The following is a 14,289-nucleotide window of genomic DNA, read 5'->3' on the forward strand; positions in this document are numbered from 1 at the left end:
GTACGGCTGGTCAGACTGTAGTTTCAATGATCTATTGCATCTCCTGTCATGGGTAATGCCACAACCAAACTCAGTTCCCACCAACACATACCAAGCGAAGAAGGTCATAAGTCCATTGACAATGGGGGTTGAAAAAATCCATGCATGCCCCAACCACTGTATACTTTTTCATGGCGAAACATTCAAGTCGCTGGATAAATGTCCCCGGTGTGGGGCCAGTCGGTACAAGAACAATGACCTTTACGGTGGGGATGAAGCCTCCATGGGGAAAAAGAGGAATAAGAAGGGTACAAAAAAGGTGGTACAAGAATCTCAACCCCCAGAGGACACTCCATTAGGCAACGATGCAAAGCAGAGAAGAATTTCCTGCCTTGGTAATGTGGTACCTGCCAGTGACCGATCGCTTGAGACGTATCTTCCTAAACCCTAAAGAAGCCGCACTCATGACATGGTGGGATGATGAGCGCAAGGTGGATGATGATAAGATTGCACACCCGGCTGATTGTAGTCAGTGGCAAAGGTTTGATGAGAAGCACAAAGAATTCAGCGATGACCCTAAGGAATGTACGGTTTGGCTTGAGCACCGATGGAATGAATCCCTTCAATGAGAGGATGAGCGACCACAAGCACATGGCCAGTGATCTTGACCATGTACAACATCCCAACATGGTTGTGTCAGAAGAGAAAGTACCTTCTCCTCACTATTCTTATTTCTAGCCCTAAACAACCAGGCATTGATATAGACTGTGTTCCTCGAGCCTTTGATGCAAGAAATGGAGAGGCTATGGAGGCATGGGGAGCAGATGTACGATGCGTTCCGAAAGAAGGACTTCATATGTAGAGCAATAATATTTGTTACTACCAATGATTACCCCACGATGTTTGCTTTATCTGGACAGATCAAAGGGAAGACGGGATGCTTGGTTTGCTTGGATGGTACTACATGGGTGTACCTAGATGCATCCAAGAAGATAGTTTACCTAAGGAACCGACGCTTCTTAAAGACAAGTAACAAGTACCGTAGCAAATTATTCTTTTGATTTTATGACAACGGCCCAGAGATTGAACCCCCTCCGGAGAGATGTTATAACAGAGAACATGTGTACAGAATGGTGAAAAACATACGCGTCATCTATGGAAAGAAGAATCCAGATGGGACGAACAGAGATAGAAGCACACCTCCTGTCGAAGGCGTACCTTTCAAGAAACAATCGATCTTCTTTCAGTATCTGCCTTATTGGCCAGACTTGGAGGTCCCCCATGCCATTGATGCTATGCACGTGCAGAAGAATGTATTTGAGAGTCTCATTGCTACCTTGATGGACACAGGCAAGTCAAAGGATGGTCTGAAAGCACGGAAAGACATGGTGCCGCTAAACGTGATGCCATAGCTTCACCCGATACCTGAGGCTAATGGAAAATACACTCTACCCACGGCGTGCTTCAACCTAACACCAGACGAGAAGAGAGCTATATGCACTTTCTTGAGGGGGATCAAAGTCCTGACTGGGTTTTCAGCAAATGTGAAGAAGCTAGTGTCGATGAAGGACTTGTCAATAACACACTGCAAGGCTCACGATTGCCATGTGATGCTGATAGTGTTTCTACCTATTGTAATCAGGGCTATAAAGCCAGAGTTCTTAAAATGGCCATCACCCGCATGTGCTACTTCTTTTCGAAGATCTCACAGAAGACGATTGGCAAGCAAGAGCTGAGTGGCCTACATGAATTTGTGGTGGAGACACAAAACCAACTGAAGATGTGTTTACCTGCTGCTTTTTTTTATATAACACCACATCTCATGATTCACATGGTTCATCAAATACAGGCGCTAGGCCCTTGCTACTTGCATAAAATGTGGTCCTATGAGCGGTTCATGTCGGTTCTAAGTCGATACATGCATAATTGAGCATACCCAGAGGGCTCCATGATAGAGGGTTATAGTACTAAAGAAGTCGTCGAGTGCTGTCAAGAGTACCTAAAAGTATAGAAAGAGATTGGTAAACCTGATTCTCGTCACAAGGGTAGGCTGGCTGGTAAGGGCACCAGTGGTAGAAAAGTATTTATCAACCATGATTACAAAGAGGTGAGTCGGGCGCATTACAGTGTCTTGCAGAATACACAACTGATGCAACCGTACATTGATGAACACTTAGCTATCATTATGGCGGAGAGAAATGGCCGTTCGGATGATTGGGTCATGAAACAACACAAGCAACGACTAACTACATGGTTGAAGGACCAAAACATACCGCCTGGAGAAACCATAGACTCTATTACCATCAGTAGGTTGGCGGAGGGGCCATCATGACAAGTGACATCTTGGAATGCTTATGACATCAATGGGTATACATACTATACCCACGCAAAGGATAGTAAATATGTGAACCAAAACAATGACGTTCGAATAGATGCTCTCGATGGATTAGGGCGAAAGATCCAATACTTTGGCATCATTGAAGAGATATAGGAACTTGACTATGGAAGGGATATAACGGTGGCCCTGTTTTGATGCCGCTGGATCAAACAACACCAACTGAACAAGATCGGATTGAGAGTCCTGGACCTCAAGAATCTAGGCTACCAAGATGACCCTTGGGTGCTCGCTTCACGTGTCGCACAAGTTTTCTATATGTCTGACCCACAAAGTAACCTACCCCCTGAAGAAGAAGACAAAGCACGTGGTTGCCTCCGGGAAACAACACATTATTGGAGTTGATGGCGTGGACGATGTTGAAGCTTACAATAACTACGATGAGATGCCACTATTCATAGACTTTCCTAAGAAGATCAATGTTGTGGAAAAGAACCTCCCAAAAGACAAAATGCCATATGAACGAAAAGGTGTCAAGGGGAAAGTCGTTACAACGAGCTAGCTAGTTGTTGAACGTGGAGTGTGTGTGTAAGTGTGTGTTTGTAAGACTTCATTTATGCATGCGTGTGAGACTATATATTTATGTACGTGTGTAAGACTACATATTTTTGTATGTGTGTGAGACTACATTTTATGCATGTGTGTGAGACTACCCTTTGCAACATCCAGATGACTCTATTTGAATATCCACTCTATTACTACTAAAACTTTATGAATCACTTAACACTTTATAAATGAAGAAATGACCAAAATAAAAGTAGGAGATCTTGATGAGTTATACAACTTTTATATTCATCACCTTTATAGCTGAAATCATTTAGTGTTTGAAAATCAGGTTTGAAGCTGTCATTTTCTAAAATTTAAAATTTGAATTGTTCAAAATTAGTGACAAAGATAGATGACTAGACTAAAATGATATAGCACTGATTTTAGAAAATTTTAGGGAAAAAACCATCACAATTGGAGTTAGTATGAGGGAGAAAAACTAGTTACAAGTTTCAGCCACATATTAAAAAGAGAAATCACACTTGTTCATCATTGATCATCATGAACAGTTGTGATTTTTCTTTTTAATCTCTGGGTAAAATTTGTAACTAGTATTTCTCCCTCATACTAACTCCAAATGTGATGATTTTTTTTCCTAAAATTTTCTAAAATCTTGCCCTATCAAGTTAGTGTGTTGATTTGGTCATTCTTTTCATTTGACAAAGTTTGAGCACTTCAAATTTTCAAATTTAAAAAAATGACAAGTTCGAACGGGATTTTTAACCATTAAATGATTTCAGCTGAAAAAGTGATGAATACCAAAGTTGTATAACACATCAAGATCTACAACTTTTATTTTGATCATTTCTTCATCTAACAAAGTGATAATAAACATTGTTCACAAATCAACATGTTTCTCGTATAGTTCATGAAACTATGAGTCATATGTGAATTTATGAACAATGTTTACTAATACTTTGTCACATGAAGAAGTGACCAAAATAAAAGTTGTAGATAGTGAGGAGTTCAACAACTTTTATGTTCACTACTTTTATTGTTGAAATCATTTAAGGTTTCAAAATCTTGTTTGAAGTTGCCATTTAGTGAAATTCAAAATTTCAAATGTTCAAATTTGGTCAAATGAAAATATGATCAAAATAAAAGTTGTACATATTGATGAGTTCTACAACTTTGGTATTCATGAGTTTTTCATCTGAAATCATTTACTCTTTCAAAATATTGTTTCAAGTTGAAATTGTTTGAATATCAAAATTTGAATCGTTCAAACAAAGTCACATGACAAGATGACCAAAATAAAAGTTGTACATGTTGATGAGTTATACAACTTTTATGTTTACAACATTTTCATTTTATTTTATTTAATGTCATAAAATTGTAGTCGAAGTTTTAAAATTCAAATTTTTAATTTTTATTTTCTATATTGTTTTGACTACAATTGTTTATATATATATTTCTTCATATATAGAATAATACAAAATATTATATTTATGCATATACACAATTTTTTTATATTACTTTGTGTTTTTATGATATAAAAATATAGAATTTATGATTTAAAAAATAGAAAATATTTGTAGTGGCGGTTGGATGAGGAACCGCCTCTACAAATGCATTTGTAGGGGCGGCTGGATCAGGAACCGCCCCTACAAATATTCTCGAGTTTAAATAGGAGGGCGCACGGGAGTCATCTAGTCTGGGCGCTGTCTTCTTCCTCCGACGCCGTCAGGCTGCCCCGCGCGCCTAGGGTTTCCACCGCCGGCCACGCCGCTGGCCCCGCCGCCGGTCCCGCGCCCGTGCCTGCGCGCACCCGGTCCCCGGCGCCCGCCCCCACGCACCGACAACGCAAGCTCCTGGTGCCCCGCGCCCGGCCCCCGGCGTCCTGCCCCCGCACGCCGACGACGCAGGCTCCCGGCGCCCCTGCCCCCGCGCCCGGCCTCCCGCGCCCCTGGGCCCCGTGCGCCGCACAGGCGAGCTCAACCCCGCCTGCCACAAGCCGTGCAGGTGATCTCCGCCCCTGCCTCCACCTAGTGATTCTTGCTAGCTTTGCCTTGCGAGTCTGCTCAATAGCTTGCCAACGGAAAGTGCCATTCTGTTCCTTCTTCTTCTTGTATGCTACTCCCGTGGTGGTAGAATCGTCGATTTTATGCCTCGCGGCTAGGTTAATTCGTGCTGTTTCACTGGATTGACGCCGCTTTGTTGAGCTCCGAAGTTTAGGGCCCAATTCAATTTCACTAGATTCTTAGTTTACTCGTTGTTTACTAGTATTACTGGTACAATACCGGTGGTAGTCCGATTTCTAGAAGCTCTGTTTCTTTGACTAGCTTCCCTGCATGACTTGGATTCCAAAATGCCGCTTTAGAAAATTAGGAAATGTTCTAATATTTGTTCCTATAGCACATTGTAGCTGTGTTGATATAGCCCTCATGTTTCCCCATCAGACAAATTTAAAACTTCTCAGTTTCTGTTGTTAAGTTATTACTTCATTTTTCTTTACTTGCTGTCTTAGATCAGCTCATCTTAATTTTCTGACTTGTCTCCATTGAATCAATCAACTTCTGGTCAATGCACAATATGACCAGGATGGAGTTGGTGTATGGCAATAATTAGTGAACGCTACTGGATATCCACCAGAAGCATACTTTAAGTAGTTAATCATGTGACTGACTATACTTGTATGTGATTTGCATTATTTGGCACACATAGACCAATTATTGGTACCTGACCCTAGTGTATCAGGCTATCAGCCATCTAGTGCTCATTGCTTCATGACAAAACACTGAGGCTGATGCTGACTGGTGAGCATTGAGCAGCATTCAGGCTTTGGTTACCCTGTCAGTGCCACACACAACACAAGGATCGGAAGTTCAGAACTCTGACAAAAATAAAAATCTATTCACAAATAAAGTTTATCAGTATTAGTCACGCAAATCATGCTTCTGATCAACATAACTCCTTATACTAAACAAGCATAAAGTTGCATGGATGCCATGGATAAGGCTGTCTAATCTTGATTCCTGCACAGGCTACTCTACTCGAGCTCCTTCTGTTGTTTATACACCGTTACCACATAGTACTTCTGTTTGGTGGGGGGTTTAGCGTCTGCCTTTGCTCGATTGATCGAGGAGCTCGGGGTGCTGCAAGATTTTATTGATTCCCTTCGTGCTGATTTCGACCATGGGATGAATGCAAAATTGGATAATTCTCTTTTTTTGGTACAAAACTGGATAATTCTCTCTTTTTCAGGAAACTGCTCATTTTAGGGAAAAATACCCAGCTCCTTCTGTTGTTTATACACCGTTACCACATAGTACTTCTACTAGCTTTTTTTTTTGGTTGCCGTTTTACTTTACTTTATTTATTTTGTTTACACAAAAGTTCCCATTTACTACTACTGTTACATTTACGACAGTGGGTGGTGGCCTAGTGTGTAATTGCAGCTCTTGTGCTTTTGCCTTAGATCAGTTGGATGGTGAACCACTGCCATAATAATTTCTGTCATAAGCAAAGCAGTTTGGTTTACTATGCCACTTTGGCATTATAAATTAGCCTATGTGACCAAATTCATTTCAATTTAGAGTCATACAGATTGAAATCGCACGTAATGATCCCTTCTAGTAAAATATCATTATGATTGGTTTCATACTATAGAGTCAGACATAGCAGAGCGATCTCAGTTACTGAAGTATAGCATATGTAAATATTTTCGTTACTTACTCCACTTCATTTTTCCCAAATACCTATGTTTTCCCAGGATGACACTGTTTTTATCTTTTAATTCTTAATGAACCGGTGCTTATAGCTGATTGTTTTGGATACAACTGTTTGTATATACTACTACTACTACTACTATACTGAACTACTACTACTACTCTACTCTACTGAACTACTACTACTCTACTTGCTACTGCTAGCTACTCCTACTCCTACTAGCTGGCTGCTACTCTACTCTCTTCCCTAGCTGCTGGCTGCTACTCTTAACTACTGGCTGCTACACTTCTCTACTCCTCCTCTACTCTACTCCTCTACTATTACTCTATCTACTATTACTCCTCCTCTACTCAGCAGCTGTTGCTTTTTTACACCTTTTCCTCTCTATGTTTGCTAAGCAGCTGTTGCTTTTTTTTGCCAAATCTCCCCTCTCCTCTCCTCTTCTCTCCTTTGTTTTGCTGATGATGAAATTGTCCAAGTCCATACATTATATGAAATATGAGCTGATGATCAAGAACTTGTGAGGAACTTGGCATCATTAGCATCCGCCTCTACATTACCTTCTCCTCTCTTCTCTGTTATGATGCCTTGATGCTCCAAGTTCAAGATCAGATGATGATTGACATATTTCTGAGGCCTCTACTACTGCTATTTCTCATTTTTTGATATATTGTTGTTTTATAGGACTACTTTGGTTTATAGACCTTTTGATTTCTTATACCTTCTCACGTACCTAAAGCACACTTTCTTGCATCTATTAGAACAAAGTGCGAAATAATGTCGCGGACACCAGACAGTGCAGCCCGATGCCCCGAGCATGATGAGCAGCTAACCCTTGAGGAGCAAGTACTAGAGGACCAGCTTACTCAGGAACAGTTCGATAACGAGGTAGAAAAGGATCTAGAAGTGATGCTTACTCAGGAGCAGTGTGATGAGGAGGAAGGCCCCGAAGGAGAGGCTGTTGAAGGCGAAGAAGAAGAGGATGATGATGATGATGACTCAGAAGAGGGATATGAAAGTCCCAATGATCCTTTCCCATGTGAAGCCAGAAGGAGGCCAACGGAGGAAGATTTGGACAAGGATTTTAACTGAAATGAGGAGGTAGGAAAAAAGCCTTAGCTTGTAAATTTTGCTAAAGCTTTGGTTGTATTACCTCTGCTAACACTTTGACCTGTCGTATATACAGGTCCCTCCTGAAACTCAGAAAAGATGACATCGACGTCCATGACATCTCGCTGGACAAGATGGAGTAGAGGAAAGGAGAGCAGAGGCAACAGCCACAGAGACAGATCACGATGCCTCTTCTCCACAACCTCAAGACACAACCACGACTACCAAGCCTAAGAGGAAATGAGGGGATAGAAAAGGAAATCTATATCCAGATAAGGCATGCTATGTGATAACGAAGGTCGGGCCAGCAGGGGAGATCCTTGAGCCGAAGGAATTAAGAGCATGATTTCGTAATGCGATCGGGGCCCTAGTAAGAGATAAATTGAACCTAGCAATCCCTAATTGGAAAGAGGTACCAGAGAACACAAAGAATGCACTTTGGGATAGGCAGTTGAAGCTCAATTTTAGATTTCTGGAGGGTAAGCATGAATTGGTAAAAAATGCTATCAGGATGATGGGAGAGTCATTTCGACGTTGGAGGTCGGAGCTCAACACGAAGTATATCCAAAAGGGGTTAACTCCCTTCAACGAGTTCGGTAAAATAACTCCTAGTCAATGGGAGGAGCTCGTGGCTCCGAAGACTTCACCGGAGGCATTGGAGCTCAGTGCCCATAACACCGAGCTGGCGAAGAGGAACAAACACCACCATCATCTAGGCCCGGTGGCTACTATACCAAGGAAGAGCAGTTTAGGAAGATGGACGAAGAGGCCGCAGCTGCTGGGAATATCGATGTGATGAATTTGAAGGTACGCTCAAGGAACTGGATATATGCGAGGAGTACAGAATCATCCGGCGGTAATCTTAAGTTTGATAAGCCGGAGACCCAAGAGGCAGTATCAAGGATACTGAAATATGCTGAAGACAAGGAGAAGGGCTCATTCAATCTTTCCAGAGAGAGGGACGAGCTTAGCCTTGGCTTGGGAAACAAGGAGCACACAGGCCGCACCAGGGGGTTAGGGAAAAGGACGACCTGGAAGCAAGGATTCGAAGAGGACAGGCACATGTACAAGAAACATGGCAGAGACCGAGAGACTAGTCTTGAGCTCCAAGTGAAGGCTCTAGTTGCGAAGGCGCTGGAGGAGCAAGGACTGTCTACGGAGCCACGGATATTAGTGACACCACCGGGAGAACTGGCATTAGTTGGTAGCCCTCCAGAAGTTCCTAGCAGCCAAGGTTCCACTGCAGCCACAACCCCCGTCAATCGCATATAGGAACCAACTAGTTGCACCTTGGTGTTTCTCAGCGTCCGGTAGAACACTGTGATGGAGGTGGCAACGGGTGTGGCACATCCTCCTGGTGGCTTACACCACAATAATAAGATACCGCCGGACTACACTAGGGTCGAGGTGCATACAGTGAAGCCCGAGTTCATGCAGTGGAGGATAGACTACGCAACTCCCGAGGGGCTGGTGTTACTCGGAGACATTATGGGGCAGTTCATCCTCTGGCACAAATGGGACATTATATTGACTGCTTCTTCGCCGCCTCCCCCTCTCCCAAATTTGGAGCGAGTTGTTGAGGTCAGGGAGATATTTTCACCGTCTCATGACCCCCACATTCCTGAGATGCCACATTCTTCCCCGCCTCCTAGCGAGCATGTGCCTGATGAGATGCCACAACCTTCTCCAGCTCATACCAAGCAAGTGCATCATGAGATACCACAGTCTTCTCAACAAGCACAGCCGGTACATGAACAACGAGTGCCTCCTGAAGAAGGTGATGCACAAGAAGATGAGGACGTGCCTGAATGGGAACTTCAAAAGAAGCATCCAATCACCATAAGGCCAGTTTATGTTCCGATCAAAGACGTCTCGTCGGTGTCCAAGTGGTTTTCCCATGACTAGTTCAAGCCTGAGAACCAAGTTAAAAAAGTCCCATCACGGGGTTCTGAGGAGGCCGTCACTAGCAAACTCCACCAAATTGCAAAGCAGTATCCAAATGTTGATGCCATCAAATGGTCAAAGGATTGCCCAAAAACATATGAAAGAGGCAAGCCCTTCCTACCAAACCGGAACATCCAACGCCTACCACTTGGAATGAGAAGGTTCCATGATTGGTACTTGCGTGTTCTCCCAACGAGCATAGATCTCATACAAGCATGCTTCCCCACTGGCATATTTGGAAGCCCAGCGGGGAAAATTATCTTTGACTTCAATGACATGCACACATGCTTTCACCTGAGAGAAATGGAGATGAATCTAATTCGCACGTGGTGCCTATAAGTCCTTGTCCTCCCGATATGATATGAATGTAATCTTTGAATTTTGTTGTAACTAACCCACGCCGTGATTTGTAGAATGCAAGTGCACATTGTCAAACAAATGCCAAGTGTGAAAGCCAGGTATGTAGACCCTTAAGCTATAGCCCAAACAAATTTTAATTACCCTAAACGGTGGACACTGGATGCCAAAGAGCTAGCTGCTGCAAAGACTCTTCGGAAGAAAGAGCGCATCCGTACGACGAAACTAAGGGAAGAGTCCCTTAAGGTTGCGGCATACATTGCCCTAGCTTTCAAAAATCTCCAACAACACTCTACTATATGGCTACCATACAACTTCGAGTAAGTTCAACTCTATACTTAAAGCTTTGTTCGATATATTTTATTCGATGTAAAAGAGCTTATCTAGTTCTATGATTAAATCCATGCAGCAACCACTGGATTTGTATAGCCGTCGATGTCGGGAGGAGCATGGCATGAGTCTTTGATTCATTAGATAGGGACACGATGACATACAAAGACTTCATATCAATTCTCAAGACGTATACATATCGACAATCCTCATTAACTTATATGTTTGTATACATACTTGTAACGTTCACTTTTGGATACTAACAAGTTGTATTTGCTAAAATAATTCGAACATGACATTTAGGTTCTATGTCACTAATCATCATGGAAGGCATGATCCAGCAAGGAAGGAAAAGCTGGCTATAAAAACACTATGTGCGGTAAGTGTAACTTACTTCTTCAGTACTCCGTTACATGGTTGTCAAAAGCATTACTTAACATTTTCATATGCAAAACACACAGTGCCCCAAGCAGAAGCCTGGGAGTGTACATTGTGGATACTATATATGTTCTATGATGAGTAACACCGGTGCCTACAGGAGACATCCCTTAAGGGTAAGTTTGAACCTCTTCACCCGTAGTATAAAAACTTCATACATGGTATGAAATACTAAACCGAAACTTGTTCTCTTGTAGTGGAGAGAAGAGAAAGGAATGAAAAGAGACCCATACAAGGATGACCAACTCTTAGAGCTCGTCGGCGACCTTTGCAACTTCATATTGGACCAGATTGTACACGTCAGAGGCGCCTACCATGACCGAGAGTATGAGTTAGGTACAAATCCTCAGTACCAACACCTTCATGAGACTGAAAGGCTAGCTCTAAGACGTTGATAACAATGTGTATGGAATTTGTATATTAATGATGGATTGGATATATTCTTGTGAATTGGACTTGTAATTGTAGTTTATAAAATACTCTTGTGCTTGTAGTCGCGGTCGCGGGGCGTTCGGCAACGCGAACGCGGTTCGAAACGTTGGTCGCGGGGCGTTCGGCAACGCGAACGCGGTTCGGAACGTTGGTCGCGGGACGTTCGGCAACGAGATTTTGAATTGTAAATTTGAATTTTTTTAACAGAAAAACGCACTGTAGGGGCGGTTCTAGATTGAACCGCCCCTACAAATACCTGTTTGTAGGGGCGGCTGGTACTACAGCCGCCCATATAGATCGATTTGTAGGGGCGGCTGGCCAAACCACCCCTACAAATGGTTACGAGCCGCCCCTAAAAATTGATTCTGTAGTAGTGTCTAATTAGTAATAGTAAGATAAGAAGTACTAAATTTATTATTCACGAACCTTTAATATTTATGTCTTCTAAAATTTTAGCTCTTGCGGAAGCACAGGTCGATAGACTAGTACGTGGTACATCTAATAATACTAACATCTCTCGACAAGTTTCGTACCATGCTTATTCTACATAGTTTTGTACTAGCATGTATGTACATACATGTACCTCGCACTCCCGATGCGTATATGAACGCCATATTATATGTCTTCATTCACACGAAAATTGAGTAGTACTACTAGTTTAGCGCTCGCTGGATGCTCCGCTCCAGTTCGTCCTCCTTGATGCCGACGACCTTGCCCACCTGCTTGCCGTTTTTGAATAGCACGAACGTCGGATACGCTCCCTCCACTCCGCAAAGCCGCGCCAAAAACTGCACGCACGTACGGTTAATTGATTGCAATATATATATACTCTGTTCTACACCAGAAGCTAAAACTGACCAGAAAAAATACTGAATAGTATTGAACCGCGTTCAGTATCACTCAGTACTACACCCAGAATCACGAAATACTAAACAATACTGAAACGCGACTACTGAACGATACTGAACTCTGTTCAGTATAACAGTTTGATGTAGAATAGTATTCTACACCTAGGGTGTAGAATAGTGCACGTCCGTCTATCCGGCCAGCCGCTTCCAAATGATACAGTACATACATGCATGCATGGAGTCATCAATCAATGGCTGTCTGTACCTCCAAGTTGTCGACGTCCAACTTGCAGAAGTCGGCCTTGCCTTTGAACCGATTGGCGAGTTTCTCAAACGGCTTGTCCATGGCCTTGCACAGTGAGTTATTCTTTTCGTAGAACTCATACACCAACTAGATAGATCATTTCAAGCATTAGAGTAGTTCTACTAGAGGTCGATCGACGAGTCTCCAGAAAAGAAAAGAAAAAAACAAACTTATTGAGAGATCGAAAAGCTGCTACTAGCTAGTACTAGCTATTATTAGTAGCTAAGGTACGTACCAGCTTGTTGTATGGAGCAGCCTGGTCCCAATGCTTTTCCCATTGCTTCATATCTTTGATCACGATCACACGGTCACGGTCGGGAGAGCTATCCTGAGGGGGTTCGGTTAATGTTTGCTGGCCCAACGCATATGTGAAGGAGCCCTTAGTTAATATAACTATATTGACTGCAGGATAACGTTTACCTACAGAATTATAAACAAAATCAAGGAAGTGGATAGTTAAAATTACAGGAAAGTAAGAAAGTTTTTATTGGATAAATCAGCATGAAGAGAACACAAGTGCAGGGATACCCAGAACCGAAAATCTGAGATCTGTGTGTGCACATCGCTTCTGTTAGCGCGCTCGGATCGAAAGAGGAAGAAAGAAAGAAAAAAAAAGATCTAGCAGGAAATTAAGCACCGCGGCATGCATAATACCATCGTTAGATTCGCTCCAGTCCTCCCCCGACCACCAGAACCACAGCCCCTCCCAGTATATATAGTAGCTGTTGTTCATGCTGGACTAGGAGGGGTGAGCTCGTACGTGAGTAAGGAGGAGTAAGACAGTGCAAGGTGATGGCATTATATATATAGTCGGGTGCGTGGATCAGCCGTCTGGATGCGGCAAAGAATATATGTGCTCACAAAGCTTATGTACCTATCTTCAACCCAAAAACTTAAGCAAATACTAAAAAAAATGTGAACAATTCACTTATATTCCATCACTGTGCGTAGGGGCAAAGAATAGATGCTCGGAAGGTTTTGCGCACCTGCCGTCGTGTACGTGATCCAGGCTGCTGTCTGGCAGCAAAGAATAATGCTTTCAATTCTTTTCTTTTTTGCTTTCTAAAACTCAAGTTTTAAATTTTGTACACCCCTACTACTACCTCCAGTCAACAATGTACCACTGATCTAGATGTTTGTTTCATTTATCTAACAATGCATTTTTCTTGGGGATTTATTCTCAAAAACGTTATAAACGGAGGCCACCTCTTCCTATTCATTGACAAAATGTCAGAATCCAATCAAATTCCAGATATGCTCACATCTGCAGCGCGCCCACTTGTGCTTGAGGTTCACGACGTTATCTTTCCATTGGATAGCGCACCTGCGGTGCAAACTTCAACTTGGCTCCATCAAAGAATCAAAGAATATTAGGCGCAGCGGGCATCAAGGAAAGAGACCTAAAGGAATCAAGATGGGGTGGCGTGGTGTGTGTGTGTGTGTGTGTGTCTCTAAAGATTCCGACTCCACTCGTTTAGAAAAGAAGAATTCCCAATTCCACAATCACACTACTTTTTTTGTCAACACCGAGAGATTTACTATATTCCCGGCCCTCGATTCCTTGGGCCAGAAACTATGTAGGACGTGTTTGAAACGTGATTTTTTTTCCGTTCTTGCATTTTTTATGTAAACTCAAATTGATTCTTATGAAAAAAAATTTATGAAATTCCGACGTTCCTAACAGGCTCTTAGAGTTGTTCAGATTTTTTTTTTTAAAGCGAACGGGGACGAGGGAGAGAGCGTGCCCACCTAAGAGCGTCTCCAAGAGATGAGCCATCTAACTTGCAATCGCTAGCTGTTTGGCTAACCAACAGGCAGAAAACAAGCCTCAAACAGTCGTGCTATCTGCCTCGCCAACCCAATAGACTTGCCATATCATGCTCCTGCCTTGCAAATATAGCATGCGGCAACGCGCTCGCCATCCTCGGTCTGTGAGC

At 42.7% G+C, this 14,289-nt stretch overlaps 1 protein-coding gene across 1 annotated transcript; it reads right to left on the reverse strand.

Moving 5' to 3' along the window:
* Nucleotides 1–11,591: 11,591 nt before the first annotated feature.
* Nucleotides 11,592–13,159, reverse strand: LOC136464714 (thioredoxin H2-2-like). The gene is made up of 4 exons (XM_066463671.1): nt 13,007–13,159; nt 12,588–12,772; nt 12,314–12,439; nt 11,592–11,988 (listed from the first exon to the last, which is right to left on the reverse strand). The coding sequence occupies exons 1-4, from the start codon at nt 13,083–13,085 to the stop codon at nt 11,854–11,856; spliced, it is 525 nt and encodes a 174-aa protein (XP_066319768.1). The 5' UTR covers nt 13,086–13,159; the 3' UTR covers nt 11,592–11,853.
* Between the last annotated feature and the right edge of the window lie 1,130 nt (nt 13,160–14,289).

Source organism: Miscanthus floridulus, chromosome 7 (genome assembly GCF_019320115.1).
Source record: "Miscanthus floridulus cultivar M001 chromosome 7, ASM1932011v1, whole genome shotgun sequence".
Lineage (NCBI taxonomy): Eukaryota > Viridiplantae > Streptophyta > Magnoliopsida > Poales > Poaceae > Miscanthus > Miscanthus floridulus.

Excerpts from the sequence above, each read along its gene's own strand:
- LOC136464714 (XM_066463671.1), bottom strand. The coding sequence starts at position 13,085 with ATGAACAACAGCTACTATATATACTGGGAGGGGCTGTGGTTCTGGTGG. Across the intron at positions 12,773-13,006 it reads CTGGAGCGAATCTAACGATG|GTAAACGTTATCCTGCAGTC; the intron begins GTATTATGCATG and ends ATAATTCTGTAG. Across the intron at positions 11,989-12,313 it reads TGGACGTCGACAACTTGGAG|TTTTTGGCGCGGCTTTGCGG; the intron begins GTACAGACAGCC and ends ACGTGCGTGCAG.